This window comes from Notamacropus eugenii, chromosome 2, assembly GCF_028372415.1.
Source record: "Notamacropus eugenii isolate mMacEug1 chromosome 2, mMacEug1.pri_v2, whole genome shotgun sequence".
In the NCBI taxonomy this organism is placed as follows: Eukaryota; Metazoa; Chordata; class Mammalia; order Diprotodontia; family Macropodidae; genus Notamacropus; species Notamacropus eugenii.
This window is the reverse complement of record NC_092873.1, coordinates 464489732-464516021: the sequence shown is the minus strand read 5'-3', so window position 1 is coordinate 464516021 and position 26290 is coordinate 464489732. Positions and strand designations below refer to the sequence as shown.

The following is a 26290-nucleotide window of genomic DNA, read 5'->3' as shown; positions in this document are numbered from 1 at the left end:
ATAAAAGAAAATTGAATTTAAAAGAAACCCCAAAGTAGTTTGTTATCAACAATTCTGTGAATTAATAAGAGGAATTATGATATCCATTTTCCAGATGAGGATATACTTTCAGAAGGGTCAAATGGCTTATCCAAAGTCACATGAGTAGAAAACATCAGAGCCCAAGATTCAAACTCAGGTCCTCTAATTCCAGGGCTTGCCCCTTGCTATGAGCTGGTCTCTCTGCTCTATCATAAGACCTCCTTTTAAAATTTAATATTTTATTTTTCCCCAATTACTTGTAATAGCAATTTTCAACATTCATTTTTAAAAATTGGGTTCCAAATACTCTCCATTCCTCCCCACCTCCCTCATTGAGAAAGCAAGCAGTTGATATTGGTCATACATGTGTAATCCTACAAAATTTATTTCTGTTTTAGTCATGTTATAAAAGAAAACATAGACCAAACTAAAAACTCAAGAAGAATAAAGTAAAAAAATCAGATTTCAATCTATATTCAGATTCCGTCAGCTCTTTCTCTGGGATGGATTGCATTCATGATAAGTCCTTCAGTGTTGCCTAAGACCTGTTAAAGAGAAAGAGAGCCCTGCTTTGGAGCTCTGCCCTGGGGTTGACTTGTTCTGATTGGTGGTGGGTGGGTGAGTGAATGAAAATTAAGCCTCATTCAAAACCTAACCTTCCATCTATCCATCAGGAAACCAGGTCTTATCCAAGAACCTTGCCACCTGTCCTGCTACAATCATATCATTCTCCCCAACCCCAACCTTTCCATCTCTTTTTCTGGCTCTGGGATGGTAATGGAATCAATGCTGTCTGTAAAAGGGAGGACAGTCAACTACCCTTGGGACCATTTAGGACAATCAACTGTTTACTCATGATCTCTGGGATTATTATTACTCAAACTCTCTTCTCTGATCACCACTTTGCTATGTATGTATATATTTGGTTTTGTTGGATCATTTAAGTCATGTCTGACTCTTAATGACCCCTTTTGGTCTTTCCTTGGAAAAGATACTGGAGGGGTTTGCCATTTCCTTCTCCAGCTCATTTATAGAGGAGGAAATTGAGGAAAAGAGGGTGAAGTGACTTGCCCAGGGTCATACAGCTAGTAAGTATCTAAGGTCAGATTTGAATTCATGAAGATGAGTCTTCCTGACTTCCGGCCCAGCACTCTATCTGTTTTACTACCTAGCTGCCCAATATGTTATAGTCCTGTTACAGTCCTTAGCCTTTATAAATCTTAGTCTGGAGTCTGTGAACTTATAAAAACTATTTTGATAAATATATTTCAATATAACTGGTTTCTTTTATAATCCTACACATTTTGTTTTATTCATTTAAAAACATTATTCAAAAAAGGAATCCATAGGTTTCACCAGACTACCAGAAAAGTCCATAGAGCACAAAAAAAGGTTCAGATCAGGGTAAGGTTCAGGTTAAGTTCCCATTAGAGTGTAAGCTCCTTGGGAGTAGGGACCACTTACGTTCTGTATTTGTCTCCCTGGTGCTTAGCGCAGTTCCTGGCATGTAGCAGGCACTTTGTAAATACTTTTTCATTCATTCATGCTCCGTACAAGGTCTCAGCCACTCCCTCCCTCCTACTGGGGGACAGTGACCAGAAGCCAGCCCCTGCTTGAGCACCCACACCTCCTAAATGAAGTTCTTTACCAAACCTCTGTTCCCTCCATCCCCCCTCTGGGGGATTGCTCAGTGATGCTCCTTGAACATTCTTTTCCCACTGGCAGGATGTAGCTCTTGCTCTTCCTTCAATGATTTTCCTCCCCTCTCTCTTACACACCTCAAGGCAACGAGATGTGACGGAAACTTTTCATCCACTTCTCTTTTTCTCCTTTTAAGCCACCAGTCTTTAACTCTTTCTTTCTCCTTATCTGAGAGAAATTTCTCTAATTTCACTTTACCACCAAAAATATTAATTTATTAATGAAGGGATATTTGTCCTTGGAATATTAATTCATTTCTTTCTCCTGATTTTTATTCTCCTTATTTTTGCTTTAGATTCTGGCCCTCATAGAGTCTGCTTTTTTTTTTAATCTGTGTCTCTCAGACAGTCTAAGATTTTTTTAAAAGAAAAAACCTCCCACATTCATAGCCCTGTATAGACATAAGGAAACGTTCATTTCACTTCTTAAGTGCTATATGAACTTGTTTATCTTTCTTTTGTTTGATGAATTTGCATGTTGAATACCCTGCAAACCTCTGGTTTCTTTTGATGGCAATATGGTGCAATGGAAATAGTGATAAATTTTGAGTCAAGGAAACCAGGTTCAAATTGGGCTCTTTTGACCTTGGACTCTCTGGATCTTTGTCTGATGCTAACCTCAGTCTTTCTAAGTGGATTCCTCATCCTCAACATGCTCTCCTCATTGCCTTCCTGGACTATCACCTGTAGTTATGTTCTGGCTATACTTTCCTACCTTCCTAATTTCAATCCCTTAATGAGCAAGTTAAATTCTAAACTAGTTCTCCCCTTGAATCCCTTTCTTGTCCTACTGCTGATTGTGCCTTGCCAAATCCCACGCCTGGATTCTCACCATGCACCTCCTCCCCTCCTTCTCACATGTACCCGATCAAAGCTGGATATGTCATGCAAAGTTCCAACTGGGTACACTACAAACTTATGTTACTTAATCTCATCTGAGTTCCCAATGCAGCAATTGCCTTTCTCTGGTTGATTCTCTAACCCATTCACCACAGTGGCTATGCCAGTTCCTCTCTCCTCTCCTCAAATCTCCCACGGTACCCCTTCGCCCTCATTGACCCTCAGGAGAGGAGCTCACCTCATACTATGCCGAAAAAATTGAGGCCATCTGATAAAAACTCCCTCTTCTTCTCCTTGTTATCTCACAACCCTTTCACATCATCCTTCACTAACTCTTCTTATTCTGTTTTCTGATGAAGAGGCGAGTAACCCTTTTCCTAACCAAAGCCAATCTCTCTCTATATATTCTTAATCCTACCTGTTCTATCTTATCCAGATCTCCCTCTATATTCAGTCTTTCCCGTTAACTGCTACTTTTCCTGCTCCCAACAGATACCCCTGAGTCTTTCCTATCCTTTAAAAAAAACCCTTATTAGATCGTCTTTTCCCCACTAGCTATCATGCTATGTCTTTTTTCTGTCTCAAACAACATTGAAAAACTTCTTACTCTCATTGCATCCGCCTCCTCTCCTCTCAATCTCTTCTGCAATATGACTTTCCACTTCATCATTCAACAACAGAAACTGCCCTCTTCCGCGAGCAATACCAACAATGGACCAAACTTAACCATTTCACAGCTGAAAGATAAAGAAAATATACCCAAATAGTATTTATGGCTTGTTGAGTAAGAAAAAGACATTTCATTTGGTAGAACAAAATACCACCTCGCAGACTATTTTGCGTGATGTCTCCCATCTGTACTTTGAGATATTCCAAGATTCCTTGGAACATGTATCAACACTGTTCAGTGACCCTCAGGGAAAATGCATGCTCCTGAAGGGCATTTATCATTGTGCTAGAGACGATCTCCACAGGGTCCTAGTTGAAGAGGAGTTTCCTATGGATGGTGAGGTTCTCCAGCTACTCCTGTTTGATTTCATCAATCCCAAGAACTTTGAATTCCTAGAACCAACCTAGAACTCCTAAAAGAGATCTGTGATATATCAAAGGTTATCTGTGATATCCTTTGATTGATTAATTAAAGGACCTTCCATCTACACAGGAAAGATCAGCTGGATAAAGACTCTCTATTGCCCAGATTTCAATATGTATCTGGATGGACATCAAAAGAGCTTGTCCAATAGTCTGTATATCTGGGATAAGTTATGCAAAGGGACAATGAGCTGCATCCAATATTGAATAGGTGAAAAGTACTTTTAGGAAACAATAACACTGCTTTTATTGACCCAAAGCACCCTATGAAAGCAAAGGTACTTCTTTTTTAGTGTTGCTGTATGGCAGGGAAGCAATGTAGTCAAGTCAACAATAATGATAGCTAGCATTTATAGAGTGCTTTAAGGTTTGCAAAGCACTTTCCATATGGTATCTTATTTCATCCTCACAACAATCCTGTGAGGTAGGTGCTATTATTATCCCCATTTTACAAATGAGGAAACAGAGAAATATAGTAGTAAATGCTGGTTGAGCTACTGAGGAAAATAGAGATTACAAAGCTAGTAAGTGTATGAGGCAGTATTTGAACTCAAGTCTTCCTGACTCCAAGTCTAACAACACTCTATCCACTGACCTTGAAGCAAGGAGGACCTACATTCAAGTCTCATCTCTGACATATACAAGTTTTGTGACCCTAGACAAGTCACAGTTCCTTTCAATATTGTAAACAGGTCTCTAAAACTAAAATTGCCAACTTGCATTGGTAGAAAGAGTTGCCTCAATGGAGAGCTCCCACAACCAATAAAGTCAAGATCTAGTCCCTCTCTCTATCCTCATGTTAGGTAGCACCATTATCTCCAATGCACTAAATACAGTTATCACATAGAGGGCAATGGAGAGGCCCTCTCCATTGGGAACATACATATCCAGTGAAGGACCTGACAGGAGTAAAATAAGTGTATTAATAAGGAGAGAAGATAGGTTAGAGCAGGAAGATGAAGGTGGATAGGCCAAGTGCTCCACAGGTACCCTGGTTATGGTAATGGGAGAAAGGGAGGAAGGGTCCCCTGCACATTGGGTGGACTTCCTTTGGTGAGATTTTGGGAAAAAGTGGACCAAAAGTTCACAGTATTTGCAAGGATGAATGGTTTGGGATCTGCATCTTAGATGAAACTCCCAAATCAAGGAGTTCAAAAATCCATTTGAGTATTGAGTATATACGTGGATTTTGTCATCCTTCCCCTTCCCCATTAGAATTTAAGATCTTCCAGGGCAGGACCCATTTTGCTTTTGTCTTGTATACTCAGAACCTAGCACAGTATCTGGTATATAGTAGATTCTTATTAAATGTTTTTTGATTGATTGACCAACTATTCTTGAAAGGCTTAAAAAAATTATTAAAGCTATTTTTAAACATTAAAAAAATCTATTAAAACTTAAAACCACACTAAGACTTTTGGGACACCAGGTATAAATAAAACTTAGGCACCACTTTTACTAACCCTTAGTTGGTCCCAATCACAGATTCATACTATTTGGGCCCACCCCTTCCCAGTTTTAGATAGAACTAGTACACTCTGAATCTTTCTTCATTTGTTTGGGGTTTTTCAGTGACCCTAGCTAGCTAACCTGATCATGTCTATATTAAAGACTCTGCAGCCTGCTTTGTGCTTTAGGTTTCCATCTTTCTTCTATCAAAATATTCCTGACTAGTTTTTGCTTACATCCTCTCAGGGCAAAGACCTGGCTTTTTCCTTTAGATCCTATATTCTCCCCCTTCCTCTTAGGGTTCAGGATAAAAAAACAACAACCAAAAATCACTGCATGGTTGTATAATATACTTGCCTCCAAGAAAGCCCCGAAGATGGTTCTTTTTCAGTCAGAAGGAAATTTCACAGACACCTTATTAATTTTCTGGAAGCTTCCCCTTGTCTATCAGCCACTTAGAAATTTACATACAATTAGTTTCTTTGCCCGTGGCACCGACAGACTCTCAGCAAACATGAGATTGACCTGTTCTAGATAGCTTGCCTTAATGAAAAGGGAACAAGCCATTTTTAACGGAATTTAACTTTTAATGTATATTTAAATGTCACATAAAGGGTGTCATGGATTGTTGTATGGCCATAAGACCTGAAATACAACAGTCATGGAAGAACTAGTAATGAGTATCAGAGGGCAGGGGAGAGGCTCATGGTGGCTACAAGCAGGCTTGCAAGAGAGGACTTCAGAAGAGGAATGGAATAAAAAATGCTATTGAGGAAACACAAGAGAGAAAAACAAGATGAGCCAGTCCTGGCATCTAGGATAAGAGATGGTCGATTGGCAGTCTTAGTGTAGCAGTGGTACACTCGGGCTATCAGGAGGAAGCCAGGAAGATGAAGTTCTTGTCCCTTGTTGAGAGGATGTGAGTAAGAGGGCCCCAACATAAGCAGACACGGATGGATTTCAGTTTGTATTCTTAGAAGAAACATCCAAGTCAGTGAGAGCACACATTCACATATATGTAAAATAACAGGATTTGCAAACATATATAAAGCCGTTTTTTTTTAAAAAATACACATTTGGATGGTTTTCATTTCCAAAAACCTGTATTTTATCAAATTTTTCAATCAACAAACATTTGAGGACCTACTATGTGCCAGGTTGCTGGGTTGGGGGCCAGTCTATAGGCTTCTGTTGGAAGCCTTTCCTAATCCTTCTTAATTCTAGTGTCTTTTCTCTCTTAACTATTTCTGATTCATCCTGTATATTGTTTGCATATAGTTGTTTGCTTGTTGTCTTCCCTAATAGTTTGTGAACTCCTTGAGGACAAAGACTGTCTTTTGCCTCTCTTTGTATCCCTAGCCCTTAGCACAGTGCCTGGCACATGGTGGGCTTTTAATAAATGCTTACTGACTGACTGACTAATTTCTTCTTTTCAGTGCTAGAACTTCTTACCACCTCACAAAAAGCCAAAAACAACCCAGTCCTTGCCTTTAGAAGCTTACGTCCTATGGGAGAGAGACAACATGCACACATATGTATGTACAGGATGAATACAAGATAATAGGTTCACAAGAGGAGGCAGTAGGTGAGGAAGGGGAGATCAGGAAAGGCTTCATGCAGGAAGTGTTTGAAATGAACTTTGAAGGAAACTAAAGATTCTAAGAAGTAGGAGTGAAGAAGGAGTGTATTCCAGGCCAGAGAACCCAGATTTTAGTGATATTGATGCAGTTTAAGAGGTTCAGGGACCCCCCAAGGACCAGAGTACTGGACAGGGTTGTCTGGAATGAATTCATGGACTCAAGCATTCTGCCAGTCAAGGTGGCAAAGGTTTATTGTAATGCCAATATGGTGGGCAGAGCTCCTTAAGGAATTTGCAACTTAACAGGAATGATGCTAAAACTTATATAAGAAAAGTAGTGGATTATCTGACAGAAATGCTAATTAAGTAATAACTTACAACCTTAGTCACAGATATCATTAACTACTGGAAACCAGGGGGAGGGGTTTCTCAGGAGTCTGTTTTTGATCTGTTATGTCTATAGTAAGATAGCTTTGAGAGTAGATGTCTATAGCTTGACCTCTGGATTGAATATGATAACTTTGGGAATCAATAAATAATAATTCTGTGGTTACAAAATAGTCCTGTTTTTACAAGAAAATTTCTTCAAAGTTCAGCTTGCTGTTGTGATGGAGAAAGATAGTTCATTTCATTGGGCCCACTCACGAGTAATTGTGGGGCAAGGTAGTTTGTCTTACTGGGGCCCACTCATGAGTAATTTCTAGGCATAGTGTCCTTAGGCTGGGGAGAAAACTGTCAGGGATAGTGTTTCGAAGCTAGGGAAAAATGTGATCTTGGAACTGGGGTCCAAGAACAAGCACCCAAGCATCCCATCAATATCACTGGCATCTGAATGAAGGATGAATTGAGAGGGAGGTACTAAAGACTAAAAGGACAATTTGTTTAAATACTGTAGGTGAGAGGTGAAGTAGATTTGAACTAGGATAACTGTGGTGTGAGTGGAAATAAGGGAGGGACATAAGGGAAAGAATAGATGAAGAGAGGTCTTAAACTGCAAGAGCTGAAAGTATAGATGTCATGGAGGAATGGAGAAGGGAAGAAGGTGAGAAAGAGGGTCATGTGAAAGGGAAGTTTATTTGAAGAAGAAAAGGAATAGAAAAGCTTACCTTAGTTCAAAACCTATGCTAGGTGCTGCATTGAGCTAAATCCCAAATAACTTTCTGCATAACTAGAAGATGCCTACTTCCTTCTTCCTGCTTCTGTTTTCAGGAAGTGGGTTGGTTCTTGATCTTCTGAGATCAGCAAGAAGCTGGTGAGGATCATAGGGGATTGGAGACAGAGAGTAAGATTTGCATTTCTGTCTCCAGCATTATGTCACAAGCTACTTGACAAAAGTTGGTTCTGTTTTTCTGTTTGTTTGTTTAATTTTTTCCTAGCCTCATCCTGTAGTCCAAGAGGCAGTATAACATGGTGAATAAAGGCTTCTGGTCTTTGTCAGGAAGACTTGGGTTCAAGTCTTGCCTTTGACACATTGACTGTGTTACCATGGACAAGTTATTTAATTTCTCTGAATCTCAGGCTACTAAGACTATATTTATATCTATCTACATCTATATCTATATGTTCTAGATGAGCTGGGTATTTGTGTCAATACACTCCACACTGGATATTCCCTTAACCAGGGAAATCACAGTTGCAATCTAACAATAACCTAACAGTGACTGGTCTTTAGAAAGAATTGTTTATCATCCCTAGGTCTCATGATTTATGCATATAAATCAGAATCAGGGGAATTTTAGATGATATCACATTAAAATCTATTTTATGAATATAGGTAATCTACAACTAAGTATATTTTGTCTTTAATAAGCATCTCTCCATCAGATTGACAAAACTAACAAAAAATGAAAATGACAAATGCGGAAGAGGCTGAGGTGAAAAGGGCATATTGATCCACTATTGGTTGAACTGTGAAATTGATACAAATTTGGGGTGGGGGGTGGAGCCAAGATGGCAGAGTAACAGCACACACTTTCTAGAGCACTGCCCCCACGCCCACCCAAATATCTGTAAAAAGTAGCTCTAAACAAATTCTGGAGCTGCAGAACCCGCAAAATGATGGAGTGAAGCAAATCTCAAGCCCAAGACAGCCTGGAAGGTTGAGGGGAAGTGTCTATCACACCACACCAAACAAAAAGCAGTCTAGTGTAGGCTTTGCTGGCACAGACAGGACTTCAGCAGGCCTTAGAGAGACTGAATCTCTCACACCTCTGGTGGTTTTCAGACTTCATAACCCCAAAACACAGAGGATAACTTGGAAAGTCAATGGGAAAATTCTGTGGGACCAGTGCAGGAGAGTGGAGTGTTTGGGCCTCAGGCCCAGGGTGGCTGAGAGGAAAGGGGGTGGAGTAACCCTCAGCAGCCACAGCGGCAGTAGGGGCAGCTATAGCCACTGTTTCTGGAGCTCTAGGCCCACAGATTGTAGGGGGTTGAGCAACTGATAGTACACCCCCCACCCCCACTGGAAGCAGGGAAAATACCTTGAGAAAGACCTCAGAAGTCAAGTAAATGACTGGGGAAATAAGCAAAAAGTGGAAAAAGAATCAGACTTTGATTCTTACTTTGAAAAGAATCTTACTTTGGTGGCAAGGAAGACCAAAACATGCAAACAGAAGACAACAAAGTCAAAGTTCTTCCATCCAAAGCCTCCAAGAAAAATATGAATTGGTCTCAGGCTCAAAAAGGATTTTGAAAATCAGAGCAAAAATTGAGAAGAGAAATATGCAAGAAAATCATGAAAAACGAGTCAACTGCTTGCTAAAGGAGACCCCAAAAATGCTTAATGAAATAACACTTTAAAAAAATAGACGAACCTAAATGGCAGAAGAGATCCAAAAAGCCAATGAGAAGAATGCCCTAAAAAGCAGAATTGGCCAGATGGAAAAGGAGATACAAAAGCTCAATGAAGAAAAGAATTCCTTAAAGATTAGAATGGAGTAAATGAAGCTAATGACTTTATGAAAAATCAAGAAATTATAAAACAAAATCAAAGGAATGAAAATACAGCAGACAATGTGAAATATCTCAGTGGAAAAAAAACTGACCTGGAAAAAAAATTGTCTCAAGAGAGACAATTTTAAAATTATGGGACTACCTGAAAGCCACGATAAAAATAAGAGCCTAGACATCATCTTTCATGAAATTATCTAGGAAAACTGCCATGATATTCTAGAACCAGAGGGTAAAATAAATATTGAAAGAATCCACTGATCACCTCCTGAAAGAAATCTCCAAAGAAAAACTCCTAGAAATATTGCAGCCAAATGCGAAGATAAAATAATGCAAACAGCCAGAAAGAAACAATTTGAGTACTAGGAATACAATCAGGATAACATAAGATCTAGCAGCTTCTACATTAAGGAATGGAAGGGCTTGGGATAGGATATTCCAGAAGTCAAAGGATTTAGGATTAAAACCAAGAATCACCTACCCAGAAAAACTGAGTATAGTACTTCAGGGGAAAAAATGGTCATTCAATGAAACAGAGGACTTTCAAACATTCTTGATGAAAAGACCAGAGTTGAATAGAAAATCTGACTTTCAAACACAAGAATCAAGAGAAGCCTGAAAAGGTAAAAAGGAAAGAGAAATCATAAGGGACTTACTAAAGTTGAACTGTTTACATTCCTACATGGAAAGATAACATTTGTAACTCTTGAGACTTTTCTCAGTAGTTAGGTAGTTGGAGGGATTATATACATACAGACAGAGGGCACAGGGTGAGTTGAATAGGAAGGAATGATATCTAAAAATATATAATTAAGGGGTGAGAGAGGAATATATTGGGAGGAAAAAGGGAGAAATGGAATGGAGCAAATTGTCTTTCATAAAAGAGGCAAGAAAAAGCTTTTTCAATGGAAGGGAAAAGAGGGGAAGTGAGAGGGAAAAAGTGAAGCTTACTCTCATCACATTTGGCTTAAGGAGGGAATAAAGATGTACACTCAATTTGGTATGAAAATCTATCTTACACTGCAGGAAAGTAGGGGAGAAGGATATAAATGGAGTGTGGGGGGCAAATGGGAGGAGGGGGTAATTAGAAGTAAACACTTTTGGGGAGGGACAAGATCAAAAGAGAGAATAGAATAAATGGGGGGCAGGATAAGATGGAGGGAAATATAGTTAGTCTTTCACAACATGACTTTTATGGAAGTCTTTTGCATAACTACATATGTATAACCTATATTGAATTGCTTGCCTGGATGGGGAGAGAGGAAGGGAGAGAAGTTGGAACTCAAAGTTTTAAAAAAGAATGTTAAAAATTGTTTTTACCTGCAACTTGGAAATAAGAAATACAGGTAATGGGGTATAGAAATCTATCTTGCCCTACAAGAAAATAGAGGAGATGAGGATAAGGGAAGGGAGGGCAGATTGGGGGAAGGGGTAATCAGAATGCATGGTATCTTGGGGTGGGGGGAGGAGAGAGATAGGGAGAAGATTTGGAACTCAAAATCTTGTGGAAATGAGTGTTGAAAAGTAAAAATAAAGAAAAAAAATATAAAAAAAAAGAAATTGGTACAGATTGTAAGGTCCTTCAGGTCAGGGACTGGTTTTTATCTCTTTTTGTATCCCTCAAACTTAGCAGTGCCAGGCACATAATAGGTGCCTAATTATGATTGATTGAAAGTAATTTGGGACTGTGACAAAAAGGTACTAAACTATACCTACCCTTTGACAGAGTAATAACAGTACTAGGCCTCTATGCCAAAGAGATAAAAGAAAGGTGAAAAGGTCAAGGTCTTATAAGTACAAAAATGTTTGTTAACAGGTCTTTTTTGTGGTGGCAAAGACCTGGAAACTAAGGGGGTACCCATCAAGTAGGAAATATTTAAACAAATTATGTCACCTAAGTGTAATAAATTACTACTGTGTTATAAGAAATGATGAAAGAGAAAGTTTCAGAGAAATCTAAGAATACTTTATGAATTGATGCAGAATGAAGTGAGCAGATCCAAGAGAACAACATACAATAATGGTGGGGCAAAGGGAGACAACTTTGAAAGACTTAAGAACTCAAGATCAATACAGTGATCAACCATGATTGCACAGGACAGGTGATAAACACTACTCACTTCCTGACAGAGAAATGACAGATTAAATATTCAGAATATGACACCAATTGTTGATATGGTCAATATGGGACTTTGTTTTATTTGACTATGTATATTACAAGCATTTGTTTTTCTTTTTCTTTATTCCAGTGGAGAGGGAAAGGTGGGAGAGAAAGAAAATAAATGCCTGGCTAATTAAAAAAATAGAAATGAAAACATCTCTCTTTTTTTTCTTTTTTTTTTTTTTGCTTCTTCAGGAACTCACTCTCTGCGATATTTTCGCCTGGGGGTCTCTGATTCCAAGCAAGGGATCCCTGAATTTATTTCAGTTGGCTATGTAGATTATCATCCTATCACTTCATATGACAGTAACAGAAGACAGAAGATGCCCCAGGCCTCCTGGATGGAGGAGAACTTGGCATCTGCTCATTGGGAGAAGTATACTCAGCTTTTGAGGGGTTGGCAGCAGGCATTTAAAGTAGAACTGAGGGCCCTGCAGAATCACTACAATCATACTGTAGGTGAGTAAAGCAAAAAATGATCCCTGTGCTTTGGGAGAGCATTCTCCAGCTATGGATTATAAAGGCATAGAGAGAACAGGAGGGGTTACTGACGGGGACATATAGTTATAGGTTAGATGTACAAGGTGGGGAAGAAGAAGACTTCAACCTAATATCAAGATTTCAAAAATAGGAGACTGACTGAATGAAGGGACCATGGACAGAAAAAGTGAAGTCAGAAGGAGAGGTATGTTTGAGGAGAAAAATAAGCTTATTTAAACACATGTTGAATTTGAGGTGCTAACAGGTAAGCCAGATGAAGCAACCTCATGGGCAGACAGGTATGGGTCTGAAGTTTGGGAAAGAAATAAGAACTGAAGATAGAGGACTGAGAGTCATCTGTGTAGAGGTGAGAGTTGAAGATGTGGGAGATCACCAAGGGGGAAGAGCAATGATGTTGAGGGCAAAACCTTGGGTGACATTTTTGTTGTTGTTTTCTGAGATAATCAGGGTTAAGTGACTTGCCCAGGGTCACACAGCTAAGAAGTACATGAGGCTATATTTGAATTCAGGTCTTTCTGACTCTGGGGCCAGTACTCTATCCACTGTGCCACCTAGCTGCCTCTGTATTTCACTGGCATGAGAGATGCCTGGCGTAAAAACTCCTTATACTATTGCAACTTTTCTATACCTAATAATCTTAGAGCTCCTTGGGGTACACAGCTCCCAAAAGCATCCAAGATAGGATTTGAACTCAAGTCCTGCCTTCATGGCTGAACTTCTATGCATATGACAGCCTGCCTCTCACAAGGTCATGGGGGGCTCACATGATTATATATATATATATATATATATATATATATATATATATATATATATATATATATATATATGTGTGTGTGTGTGTGTGTGTGTGTGTGTTTTATATGTATATATACACACCCCCACACACATATGTATATATACATATATATATATGTACATATATATATATATATACATATATATATATACATATGTGTGTTAGTTGCTTTTATCTCAAGCAATGATATATAACTTTTTGTTACTTGATTTAACAGGGATTACTTGTCAAAAAAAAACCCTTAACCCAAAGGAATAAATTATAACATTTTCACTGGTGGGAGTTGTAGGTCCCGTAAGCCTTGCAGTAGGTCAGGAAAACCCTTGAGTCTTGCCCTTCAGACTATAGCCGTGTTCCACCAGTCTTGACTACACTTGTGGATTTCAGGATTTCACACCTACCAGAGGATGATTGGCTGTGAGTTGCTAGAGGATGGTAGTGCCACAGGATTTCTCCAGTATGCATATGATGGAAAGGATTTCATCATTTTCAATAAAGACTCTCTGTCTTGGATTGCCATGGATAATGTGGCTAGACTCATCAAGCAAGTCTGGGAGACCAACCAGAATGAGTTACGCTATCAGAAAAATTGGCTGGAAACAGAATGCATCGCCTGGTTAAAGAAATTCCTGGACTTTGGAAAAGATACCCTCCAACGGATTGGTAAAAAACAAAGATTAGACTGGTTTTCCTTTACCTTCTCTTGGCTTTATAATTTGCATATGTATAGAGCTCTGAAAGAAATAATGGTCCTATAAAGGAGATAGTAGAAGTGATAACAATTTCTTCTTTACAGATGAGGAAACTTGGGACCAGAGAGGTGACTTGCCTAGCATAAACAGCCAGTGGTAGGTCCGAAACTCAAACCCAGGGCCCCTCTATAACTTCTAGCTTACTTCATGCTCACTCCTAACACCCTTCACTTCCGTCAGACTTTCACTATTATTTGTCACTTCCTATAAATACTTACTTTTGTTTTGAATCAGTCCCCTCATCCTGACGAAGTCATCCTTCAGGTAGCTAGTTTCCTTCTGTCTTAGAGAAACAATGAGCGTAATTCTTCCCTTTTCTCCAAGTCATGTAAGGAGAGCCTTTGGAAGGCAGTTAATTCTTTCTGACCACTAGAGTATCATTTAGTCACCAAGGAAATCTTACTTGAATTTCCCAACAGTATGTAGATTCCATTATTGTGCTTTTATTTATGTGGGGAACTCCACTGTGGAAACTTCCTCCAGGGACATAGATCAATAACTCCTTATAATTTATCTTTATAATGGGGAAGCCAGGTGGTGAAGTGGATAGGGCACTCCAAGTTAGAGTTGGAGTCAGAAAGACTCATCTTCATGAGCTGAAATCTGGCCTCAGACATTTACTAGCTATGTGACACAGTCACAGAGGAGTGCTTTTCTTACTCATTGCTGGCAAGATTCTTGTCAGAGTCCTCCTTAATAGAATGATCCTTCATCTGGAAGATGGTCATCTACCACAGAGCTAGTGTGGCTTCAGAAAGGGCTGAGGAATAGTCAATATGGTGTTTGCTACTCAGCAACTTCCAAAGAAATGCCAGAGGTCCGTATATAAAGTTTGTCAGTCTAATGAAGGCTTTTGATACTGTCAGTTATGAGGGCTTGTGGAAAATTCTGGCAAAATTCAGTTGCCCAGAGAAGTTCTTCAGTAATCTATGACAGTTTCATGATGGCACGTTTGCCCAGGTTTTGGGTAATGGACAATGCTTTGGAGCTTTCGCCATCACCAATGGAGTGAAGCAGGGCTGTGTGCTTGCTCCCATGTTTTTTAACATGATATTTTCTGTGATGTTGTCTGACACCTTCAATGAGGATGAAAACAGCATCAAGGTCAGCTATGGCAGTGATGGCAAATTATTTAACTAAAAAGGCTCAAAGCCAAGATTCAAGTGGAGGGAGAATTGGTGCACGATTTTTTGTTCGCAGAAGACTGTGCACCCAGTGCAGCCTCTGAGGCTGAGATGCAATAGAGTATGGATAAATGCTGTGCCTCTTGTGCTAATTATTGCCTGATAAAAGAAAACAGAGGCCTGCTACTAACCATCACAACATTATCCATATATGGAACCTTCAGTTATAGCAAATGGAGAAATTTTGAATGCTGTGGATGACTTCAGTCATCTTGGTGGTATTCTTTCTAGAATACATACATAAATGATCAGGTTGATGCATGTATTGCCAGAACTAGTTCATTATTTGAGAGGCTCCAAAAGAATGTGTGGGAGAGAAGAGGTATTAGGATACTTATCAAACTACAGGTCCACAGAGCCATTGTGCTGACTTCATTGTTATATGCCTGTGAAACTCGGACAGTATGCCAGTACCATGACAGGAAACTGAATCACTCCCATGTGAACTTAGAAGATTCTAAAGATTACCTGGCAAGATAGGGTACTGGACACTGAGGTCCTTTCTCAATATGAACTGCCAGGTGTTCAAACTCAGCTGCAGAGAGTGCAACTTTGATGTGCTGGCCAGGTTGTTCAAATGTCAAAAGTATGTTTGCCTTAAAGATTATTTTATAAAGAACTCACACAAGGTAAGTGCTCACATGGAGGTCAGAAGGAGTGACACAAAGACACTCAAGGTATCTCTGAAGAACTTTGGAATTAGTTATGAGATATGGAAGACATTGGCATAGGACCACCCAGCACAATGTGCCTGCATCAAAGAAGGCACTGTGCTCTATGAGCAAAGCAGATTTCAGTAGCTCAAAAGAAATATGAGATATTCAGTTAGAGATATCTCTACTCCAAATGTTTGTGTCTGACCACTTGTTGGAGAGCATTTCTAGCTCATATAAGTCTGATCAGTCACAACTGGACAAATGGTACTTTAATCCCAACATAGTGATGTCATTTTGGTCCTCTTCAAAAACAAAGGACAACAACCAATCAATTAGTTAATCAAGCTGTGTGATCCTGGGTAAGTCATTTAAGCCTGTCTGCCTCAGTTCCTCATCTTTAAAATGAACTGGCAAAGGAAATGGCACAGCACTCTTGTATTCTTGCCACGAAAGTCCCAAGTGGTGTCACAAAGATTAAGATGTGACTGAAGTGACTCACCACCAAAAACAAAACTTAAAATCTTAGAGAGTTGCCAAGAAAACTAAGAGGTTAAGGGATTTACCCATGACCACACAATAAATATGTCAGTGGCAGGACTTAAACCCAGGTCTTCCTGGCTCTTAGAATCCCATCCTGGACCTAATGATCATTTCTATGCAGGTAATCCCCAGGTATATACATCCAGCTGTAGCTTCTCTCCTGAGCCAGTCACATATCACCAATTGCCTTTTGGTCATCTCAAACTAAATGTTTCATTGATGCCTGAAACTTAACATGCCCAAATCAAAACTCATTTTCTTTTCCTATTACTGTTGCGAGTACCACCACCTCATTACATAGACTAGCAACCTCAATGTCATCCATTCACACACTCCTCATATCCAGTGTGTTACCAAATGCTGTTTACTTTCTACCTCTGTATCTCTTGTCTATGCCCTATTCTTTCCATTCATACAGACATAGCCCTAATTCAAGCCCCCAATACCTCTTACTTGGAATACTGCAGTAGACTTTTAACTAGTCTGCCTGTTTCAAGTCTCTTTCAATTTTAATTTATCCTTCATTCTATTGTAGGAAGATTTTTTTTGCAAATCAATTTTTATTGATATATTTTATTTCTACATAATCTAAAATTTCCCATTTTCTTTCACTTGCGTGCTTGCCAGAGAGCTAGCCCATATAAGAAAGAACTGTTTAAAAGAAAAACAGAAAGAAAAGAAAAAAGCAGCAAAATTAGTAATATGTAAAAAAGTCATAAAATATATACAGTGTTCATACCCATAAACCTCTCACTTCTGCAAAGCGGTAGGGGGAAGTATCTTCTTCAATATCTTCTCTGGGTCATACTAATTTTTTGTAATATTAGTTTCTTTTATATTTTTGGTTGTTTTTTCCCCATTTATATTATTTTAATAACTGTTTTCTTGCTTTTGCTTACTTCACTTTGCATCAGTTCATCTAAGTCTTTCAAAGTATTTCTGTATTCGTCATATTCATCATTTCCTACAGCACAGTAATGTTCCATTACTGTCAGGTACCATAATTTGTTTGTTGCTCAGTCACATCCAACTGTATGTGATCCCATGGACAAAGTCCATGGGGTTTTCCTGGCAAAGATATTGAAGTGGTTTGTCATTTCTTTCCCCATTGTGTCCCCATTTTACAGATAAGGAACTGAGGCACACAGGGGTTAAGTGACTTGCCCATGGTCAGTTTGTTTAACCATTCCGTAACCAATGGGTATTTACTTTGCTTCCAAGTTTTTTGCAATGCTATAAATACCTTGGTATAAAGGAAGTCTTTCTTTTTGATTAGTGACCCCCTTGGTGTGTATGCTTGGTAGTGGAATCTGAGTCAAAAGGATTTGAGCATTTTAGTCACTTATTTGCATAATTCCAATTTGTTTTCCAAAGTGGTTCACTAATTCTGAGTTCTACCAACAATGCATTAGTATGGCTATCTTCTCCTAACCCTTCTAAAATGAACTATTCCCTTCTTTTGTCATATTGACCATCATTTGTTGGGTGTGAGGTAAGACCTTAAGATTGTTTGATTCACATTTCTCTTATTATGAGTGATGTGGAACATTCTTTCATATGTTTGTTAATAGTTTGCAATTCTTTTGCGAACAATGGGTTAGTATTCTTTGTTGTTCAGTTATTTTATAGTTGTGTCCAACTCTTCATGACCTTATTTGGGATTTTCTTGGCAAAGATCCTGAAGTGGTTTGTCATTTCTTTCTCTCTTTTATAGATGAGGTAAACAGGGTGAAGTGACTTGCCCAAGGTTTCATAGATAGTAAGGGTCTGAGGCTGGATTTGAACTCAAGGCTTGCTGATTCCAGACCTGGTGCTCTATCCAGTGAGCCACCTAGCTGTCTCTGGTAATTTTAGTAGCTGCTTTTATAAAATAAACTATGCTACAGAAGTCTACAGTTTTGAATATAGCTCTCTTTTGTTTTTGCGTATCACAGTATATATTTGTTGATGATTAAGTTCATAAAAAAGAAAAACATTTAAATTAACAAAGAAAGAAAACAGGTGGGAGATAGGGAGGAGGTAGTTGGTAGAGGAAAGGCAGGGAAGGTACTAAAAAAAATTGTGTAGGGAGATAAGTGAGAGAGAAGACAAGAGAACGAGTTGGTCCTCTTGAGGTAAAAAATAATCCTGTGCATTATAAGAGGTATGAAAAACCTGAGAAAGGGAGAAGGGGAAGGAGAAAGAGAAGAAGGGTCGGGTAGGTGGGGAGAGAGAGAGATAGAGAGACAGAGAGTCAGAGATAGAGACAGAGAGAACTCTGAGCATAGCAAGACCTAAGCCAAATTGTGCCATGCGACAGTCATCACAATCTACCACCTTCTCCCTTTAAAAGTTTCCCTTTGCCTCTCTGTCTCACTTACAGGATATTAGTGTGTTCTTCCTCCAGCCCTTTTCCTAAACCTGCTTTCAGTGGCCATTTGCAAGGCTTGAAAACAGTCGCCATGGCTCTTCAGAGTGCAGATCATGGTTTCTGTCAGCTGGAGTTCAGTGACTGAAAGGGAGCAAGTTTAATGACCATTCCCTTTCTTAAAGGAATTCTCTATTACCTTTAATTGTGAATGAAAAGCCTTGTCTGTTGTTAAGGACATTTGAGGCATCAGGACACAGGTATGGAAGAGATTGTTGTGGGCAGAGTGCCTTTTCTTGCTACCTGGAAACTTTCTATATAGGCAGTCAACCATTGTCTGGAGGACCATGGCTTGGCCACTTAGACTTGGCAATCAGCTATGAGCATTCCAGCCAAACTAATAGCATGAAGCTCTGTATGTTTGATATCTGAATGTTCCCTGGTTTCAGAGAAAGTATTTAGAGATGGCACCCATGAAAGGCAAGAGCTATCTACATAGGGTTTGTATGGCCACTTGGGATGTCTAAAGGTATAGATAGATAGCATGGGGGAGGAGGCATTGATAGATAACTCTAGAGTCTTGGGGTACCACGCTAGCTGTTCTGTTCTCTTAGAGTTGGGGTACTAGACTGGAATTATATCTAAAATGCCCCTTACATACTGCTGATCTGGGAGCATGATTGCTTCAGAACAAAAAGTCATTTGCTTCCCCTGGTTGCCTCCCTTAAAGGGGGAGGGCACTTAAACCCACTATCTTGTCCCTTTCTGCCAAACTCTGATCGTATAAAAGACTGTGACAAATAAAGAGGCAAACAGCAAACAGAAAATGGAGACTGCTAGAAAATACACAGAATGCATGTAATTCTCTTGCTGTGAGAGCTCAATTAAGACAGTTTACACAAAGAGAAATTCACAGGAGTCTGTAGGGAGGCAAGCTGAAAATCAGAAATATGTTGATGAGCTGGCTTCCCCTACATATGTGCAGTCAAATGTTGGATACAATTTTACCTTGGTTTGGGGTCCTTGCTGAAGGTATGTTTCCTCTGATATAATTGTCTAAAAACTTATGGAGAATGGATTGTTGATATTAGAACATTGTAGAATCAGCAAAGGGAAGAAAGCCTTCTTTTTTGGATTGTTTCTTTTTTCTTTTCAGAAACCCCATTACTCAGTGGAAGCCACAAAAAGTCATCTACTGGGATTACAACTCTCATCTGCAAAGCCTATGGTTTCTATCCCCCAGAGATTACTGTGACCTGGATAAAAAATGGGGAACCAATAACCCAAGAAATTGAATATGGAGACATTCTTCCCAGTGGGGATGGAACCTATCAGACCTGGATTTCAATAGATATTGATCCTCAAAGTAAAGATGATTATTCCTGCCAGGTGGAGCATAATGACCTCCTCAAGGTCCTCCATGTGCCAGTTGGTAAGGATATAGTACATGGCTCGTAGGGAGAAGTTATTGGGCTGGTAGAGGGAAAATGGAATATTGTTTTCAGGCCAGTGCTCTATAGAACGTCTTCTAGTTTTATTGGCCTACAAGGGAAGCTGATGGTGAGAAAGTAACCTTACAGGAATAGTCTTGATTTTTCTGACAAGTCATAAGAAAAAAAATTCTAAGTCTCTGTAAGGGAAAAGAGGAGACTGGGGATTTTCTACTTTTGTTTTTTTTTTTTGTTTGTTTGCTTCATTTCAGAGTCAAAAACCTTCTCTCCGTTTGTGGAAGTTGTTTCTGGGTTGACAGTAATTGTCTTATTCCTGATTGGTTTGGGAATTTTTGTTTATAGAAGAAAACGATCAGGTAAGTGGAGTGTGAATTGTTGTTATTCATATCATATCTGACTCTTCATTACCCTGTTTGAGATTTTCTTGGTAAAGATACTGGAGTGGTTTGCCATTTCCTTCTCCAGCTCATTTTACAGAGGAGGAAACTAAGGCAAACTGGGTTAAGTGACTCGCCCAGGGTCACACAGCTAGTAAGTGTATGAGGTCAGATTTGAACTCACAGAGGTCCAATAATCTATCCACTGTGCCACGTAGTGAGTAGCTCATGGCAGTGGAAAATACTCTGGCTACACTGATCCTACAATATTTCTCTCTCCCTCAAAAGATCTCCATATTGCAGCCCCATCTTTAGGGCATCACCATTATCCTCTGGCTGAATGAACCCAATGGCTTTAAAAATAATTTTTTTAAAATGAGTGGCTATGTGTTTCACTCACAGCTTTATCAAGAATCAGAATTTCAGAGTTGGAGGGGACTTTAGAGATCATTTAGCTCATCTCCCTTGTTTTGTAGATTAGAAAACAGTGGTGTGGAGAATTTAAGTGACTTCCCTAAGATTTCACAGTGAGTTAGCAGTAGAACTGGGAGTAGAACCCATGTTTATTCACTCTCAGTTCAATATTTTTTTTTTCTGCTAAATGGACTTGTTGTGAGTTTCAGATCATTAAAGTTTCCTGGAGTTTTCTACTAGAACTTATAGGAAATTCCTTCTTTCCTTGTGGATAAAGCTTATAGATACAGTTGCCTAGTAACTGGGTAGTGCCCAGAACTGTATTATTCTTATCCTTCTAGACCACTCCTATGGTCTAGACTAAGAATGCCAGAGTAAGTTTGTCCTTTCTTTGTCCATGTTCTCTTCCCCGATACTATCACCCTTTGCTTGATTGGAACTGGTAAAGCTATAAATCCCTGTCCCTTCAACCCCATGAGCATTCATTAAGGCCTGCCCCCTCTCCCTTTCTTTTGACCTAATGAGATAATTATACTTTCTCTTTTTAAATGTAATGGCCATGTAAAATTTTCTGTGCTTTTTCAAGTTTTAGTTGTGTTTGTTTTCACTTCTAATATTTCTGTAGCTGGTTTATTTGGTTAGTTAGAGAATACTACTGATAATATCAGGAACGTGGGTTTGGTTCTTTGTACAGGTCAATGAGTTGGGCTCTCTGTGGCTGCAGACTGTGGACTCATCCCATCCAGTCGTCCTGTGAATGTCCCTATTTAACCTCAAGGGATACTGGGTGAGAGAGCTGGGATGTTAACAGAAAAACCTCTCTGAGAGCATACCTTCCACTGATGGTAGGTCAACTGTGTCCTAGATAAAGGCCATCACTGATTCTGGTTCATATGCTATGTGATGACTGACAGAACCATTTAAAAAATGGTCATGGCCTTCTGAAGGTCTTCCATTTATGGCATTCATCTTTGCCTGTTGGCGCTTGAGACAGAAAGGTGGTGCAGTGAGTGCTGAGCCTAGAGTCAGGAAGACCGGGGTTTAGATGTGGACCCAGACACTTACTAGCTCTATGATCTGGGAAAGTCACTTAATTTCTATCTACCTCAGTTTCCTCTACTGTAAAATGGGCACAATAACAGTATTGATCGCCCTGAATTGTGAGATCAGATAAGATATTTGTATAGTGCTTAAAACTTGAAACAGTACATAGGAAGTGCTTAATTAAATCAAGTAATTAATTAAATAGTAAGTGCTTGTTCTTTTCCCTTTCTTCCCTTCTCCCTTCATTCCTCTCCAAGATTTTGGGACTGATATAATGGATATAACATTTAAAATTATAAAATATTTTGTAGAATCTTGGACAAAACAGGATAACAATTAGATTTTCACTTCTTTGTGAACTGAGCCATCAAATGGATGAAAATTCTCTGTTTCTGTATTACAAGGAAAGATGTAGCATTGATGTCTTTCTGACTAAATCATTTCTCTTTTCAGGTTGCAAAGAAGTTGGTTATGTTTCTACACCAGTTAACTGATTTAGATGCTGCCTTCATATTCTTCTTTCCTTCCAATGGTCACAGACCTTTCTACATATGATCTGGGGTATGCTATCAAAAAATCTTTGACTAAATTCCCCAGAGAATATTGGAAAGAAGCAGTCTACTACAATGGACACAGGACCAAACTTGGGGTCAGGAAGATCTGCGTTCAAATCTCACTTCAGATACTTGTTATGTGATTCTGGGCAAGTCACTTTAACCTCTTGGTGCCTCAGTTTCCCTCTCTGCAAACTGCGAACTGAAGGATTGGATTAAAGGTGTGCCTAAGAGACCTTCTTTGAGCTCAAAATCTGCGACCTATGATATAATAGAAATTTTGAGGGTACTGGAATTGAAGCCCCATAATTATCTGGTGTGCCCCAAACTTAGATCCCTGAAATACTGACAGTTTAGGGTACTTTGATTCATTACATGTGACAGCAGGGATGAATCATACTGTGCCAAATAGATATAACCTCTCCCTAGATCTTATTTATCAGTGGATTTTGAACACTGTCGTGAGAATCACCTCAGATGCCTTGGCGAATGTGGAATTGACTCTATAAACAGTATTGGAATACCCAGGATTTTCATTGTGGGTTACGTCTTAAACCTGAGCTTTTTATGTGTTCCCTGTGGCTGAGAAGAAGCTCCAGTAGCTGAATTTTCCTGGCAATGCTGGCCTGTACCCAGGCATCGAAGAGACTTTGTCTGGCTTTGTCAGTGGGCATTATCCCAAACTGATTTAAAGAAGAGTTGGGTAACACTCAAAAACTCCATTACTACTTCCGATGACAACATAGAGACCTCAATAAAAGCTTAGCATTTTGATGTCAAAACTATAAATATCTGTACACATATACCTATATATAACAGAATCTCCAAAGGCCCAGGTTCGCAATGGGGGGAGTTTTCACATCTCTGACTCATGGCCTCCAGCCAGAAAATTCATTATCTATTACCATACAGGATACTCTCTCCTCACAAATAGAGTTCACAAAATGAAAGGTTTTATTGAAGGTTCAAACAGAACATGAAACAGAATAGCTGGAAATCAAACTGCATATTTCAAGAAGTGGTCATCTCCCAAAGGAATTTATAGACTCTCCATCATAGACAGAGTTAGATGGGCAGGTCCATCTAATGCTGGCTAATCCCAGCAGGTGTAACCAAGCTTGATTCTTTCTCTTTTGCAGCTAGTGTCCAGCATTGTCCCAAAGCAAAACCAAAATCCTCTTCTGAAACAAAATTTCTGCTAGTGCACAGTGGGAGTGCAAAGAATTCCTCACCAGCTCCAAGAAGAAGCCCCTCAGTATGGTCCGGTCTGGCAGTTCTCCTTCTATGCTAGTGTTATGATGCAGTGTTCTACTAGGACCACTGCTGCTACTCATTCCTCTTTGGCACCCACCACTCTTGCCAACCTCTGGCCTGACAAGAGCTTGCCCAGAGAGCAGGTTTTGTTCTTTGAATGAAACCAAATCCCAGGTACAATATGGTGAATATATATCTTGATGTACAGGGTAGTGCAGTGGATAGAGTACTGGGCCTAAATTTAAAAAGATCCGAATTCAAATCCAGCCTCAGACATTTCCTAGCTCTGTGACTGGGCAAGTCTACCTCAATGTCCTCAACTGTCAAATGGGATTAATGATAGCACCTCCCTCCCAGGATTGTGAGGATCAAATGAAATCATATTTGTGAAGCGCAGTGCTTGGCACAATGCTGCTGTCCAATCATGTCTGACTCTTCCTAGGTTTTCTGGGCAAAGATACTGGAGTGATTTACCATTTCCTTCCCCAGCCTGGCACATAATAGGTACTTAAGAAATGCTTGCTCCCTCTCTCCTTCAGTGTTTACACCTGAAGGAGTACTATCCTCTTCAGCTCAACAAGCATTTTTGAGTGCCTACTAGATGCCAGGCACTGTGCTAATAAACAACGGGGGTGCAAAGAATAAATAAAAGACTCCAACTTCCTTCTTAATTACCACTCTCTAAATCTGGAAGAACTTCGGAGACTATTAGGTGAGATTGCCCAAACCACCCCGGATTGGCAGCATTCCCTACTATTTGCCAGCCATACCTAATGAGGGAGGTAGTATATGGGGGAAAATGGAGTTTTCCAAATCTTAGAGCCTCCATTTCCTTAGGAATAGCCTATGTTTGAGAGTGAGGCAGAGGGCGAGCTCCCACCATGAACTCCTTCACCTTCCCCTGCTGGCCTCAAGGTCCACAGCTGCCACATTTCCATGGCACGTCTTTACAGCAAGATGTCAAAGTCCAAAAGCACAAATTATTTTATTGCTGCTGTGGCCAGAGGTCTTTTTCTCCTTTGCTTCAAATTGTCCCTTAAGTCTTTAATTCGACGTACCCTAAACGTTCACTGCTGGAGACGTATTTTCTACTTCAAGTCTGACTTAGTGCAGATACTGTCGGGGGAGATGTATGGCCAGCATTGCATAGGTTCCTCCACCAATCAGTCATTCCATTAGTAAGATGGGTACTGTCTCCAGTTGTGTAGATTGTAGCACACCTCTTGGCTCTGTGTGAATCTGGTTCATGTGTTCCTGTTTTTCACAGGAAATGCACCCAAAATTCTGGGGGCTATCCCCTAGATCAATGATTCTTAGCCTTTTTTGTGTGTCCTGGATCTCTTTGGCAGTCTATGGGCTAATGACTATGAACAGACAATGAAACCTATGACTGCTTCTTAAAATAATGATTTGTTGCCTACGTTCATATTTGAAGGAAATGCTAAACTACAATTAGAAGTTAGGGAAAATGAAGGCATAATTCTTTTCCTGTCCAGGTTCACAGACCCCCTGAAACCTATCCACAGATGCCTTAGGAGTCCATGGATCTCGGGTTAGGAACTTCATAGAGGACAATGGAGCATGGGAGATCCAGGCATAGATCACTGCTCACCTGCTTTTCTAGGTCTAATTTGTTTAGACAAAATCATTTATGCTGCTTCTTCCTGCATAATTCTTTGTGTGTATTATGCTACATTCTAACATAAAGGGGCAGGCGGGGAGGAGAAAGTCTGTGGTCAATTACTCCATCCCACTTAAAGTGATAAGATGCTATACCCTGATACCTTAACCAGGTGAGAACATGTACCAACTGATCAAGACAAGGGCAAAAAGTTCTTGAAAACTAATTGTAAAGCACTTAGCACAGTGCCTATATAAATGTTGGTTATTATTAATAGAACTAGATATTATAGAGGAAAGTATGTTAGGATTGGTTAAAGAAACCTGGTCTCCTCCTGTGGGGAATCTATAAATGCATGGAGCCAATTCCAGAAAAGAGAGATCTGAGCAAGCGGCAAGCTGGCAGAGAGAGAAATTCTGACCAAGCATTTGGTGAGTCACTTGGGGGATGGAGGAGAGGATGAATTTGGCCAAAGGAGCTTCACAAGGTCCACAGGATTTTGGGTTTCCCGTCATCCTGCTTGTGTCCTAACATCCTCTCTTGGGACTTCTTCCCTGAATCCTGATCCAGCCATCTGGACCTGAGCTGTGCACCTCACATGTGCTCTCCCCAAACTTGAGCTCACTTTCCTCTGGACTCTGCATGAGAAAGTATGCCACAGACTTTTGGGAGGATATTTTGTACCAACTGTTCTTACTTCACCATCTTAGTAAATGTCATTTTCTAAAAGCCAATTAAACCTGGCTATCTAATTGATATCAACTGATAATCATGAAGGTAAGGGTGATTGGTGTGGGTTCATGAGCTTTGATACTAGAAAAGACACCCCCAATCCCTTGGGGTTAACTTTAGATACCTAAGGGGGAGTAGTTGTCACCACACAGTGGGGATTGACTCCTCTGTAGGTGCGGGAGGTAGCCTAATAGCCCTTGGAGCATGGGCAGTTTAGTGGTCCCATTTTCGATTTGAGTCTGACCCCAGTGGGCTCATACCCCATGTACCTTT

At 39.8% G+C, this 26290-nt stretch overlaps 1 protein-coding gene across 3 annotated transcripts in view; it reads left to right on the top strand.

Moving 5' to 3' along the window:
• LOC140529667 (major histocompatibility complex class I-related gene protein) overlaps positions 1–26041 on the top strand; it is a 57802-nt gene extending 31761 nt beyond the window's left edge. For 2 of the 3 annotated variants that reach the window (XM_072648482.1, XM_072648481.1), the window contains exons 2-6: positions 11987–12250; positions 13479–13754; positions 19727–20002; positions 20273–20377; positions 22310–26041. In XM_072648482.1, coding sequence (XP_072504583.1) covers positions 12115–12250; positions 13479–13754; positions 19727–20002; positions 20273–20377; positions 22310–22350 — 834 coding nt within the window. In that variant the 5' untranslated portion in view covers positions 11987–12114 and the 3' untranslated portion in view covers positions 22351–26041. Of the gene's footprint in view, positions 1–11986; positions 12251–13478; positions 13755–19726; positions 20003–20272; positions 20378–21506; positions 21658–22309 lie in introns of all 3 variants that reach the window. The other variant, XR_011975641.1, reaches the window with a different exon arrangement.
• Positions 26042–26290: the final 249 nt, after the last annotated feature.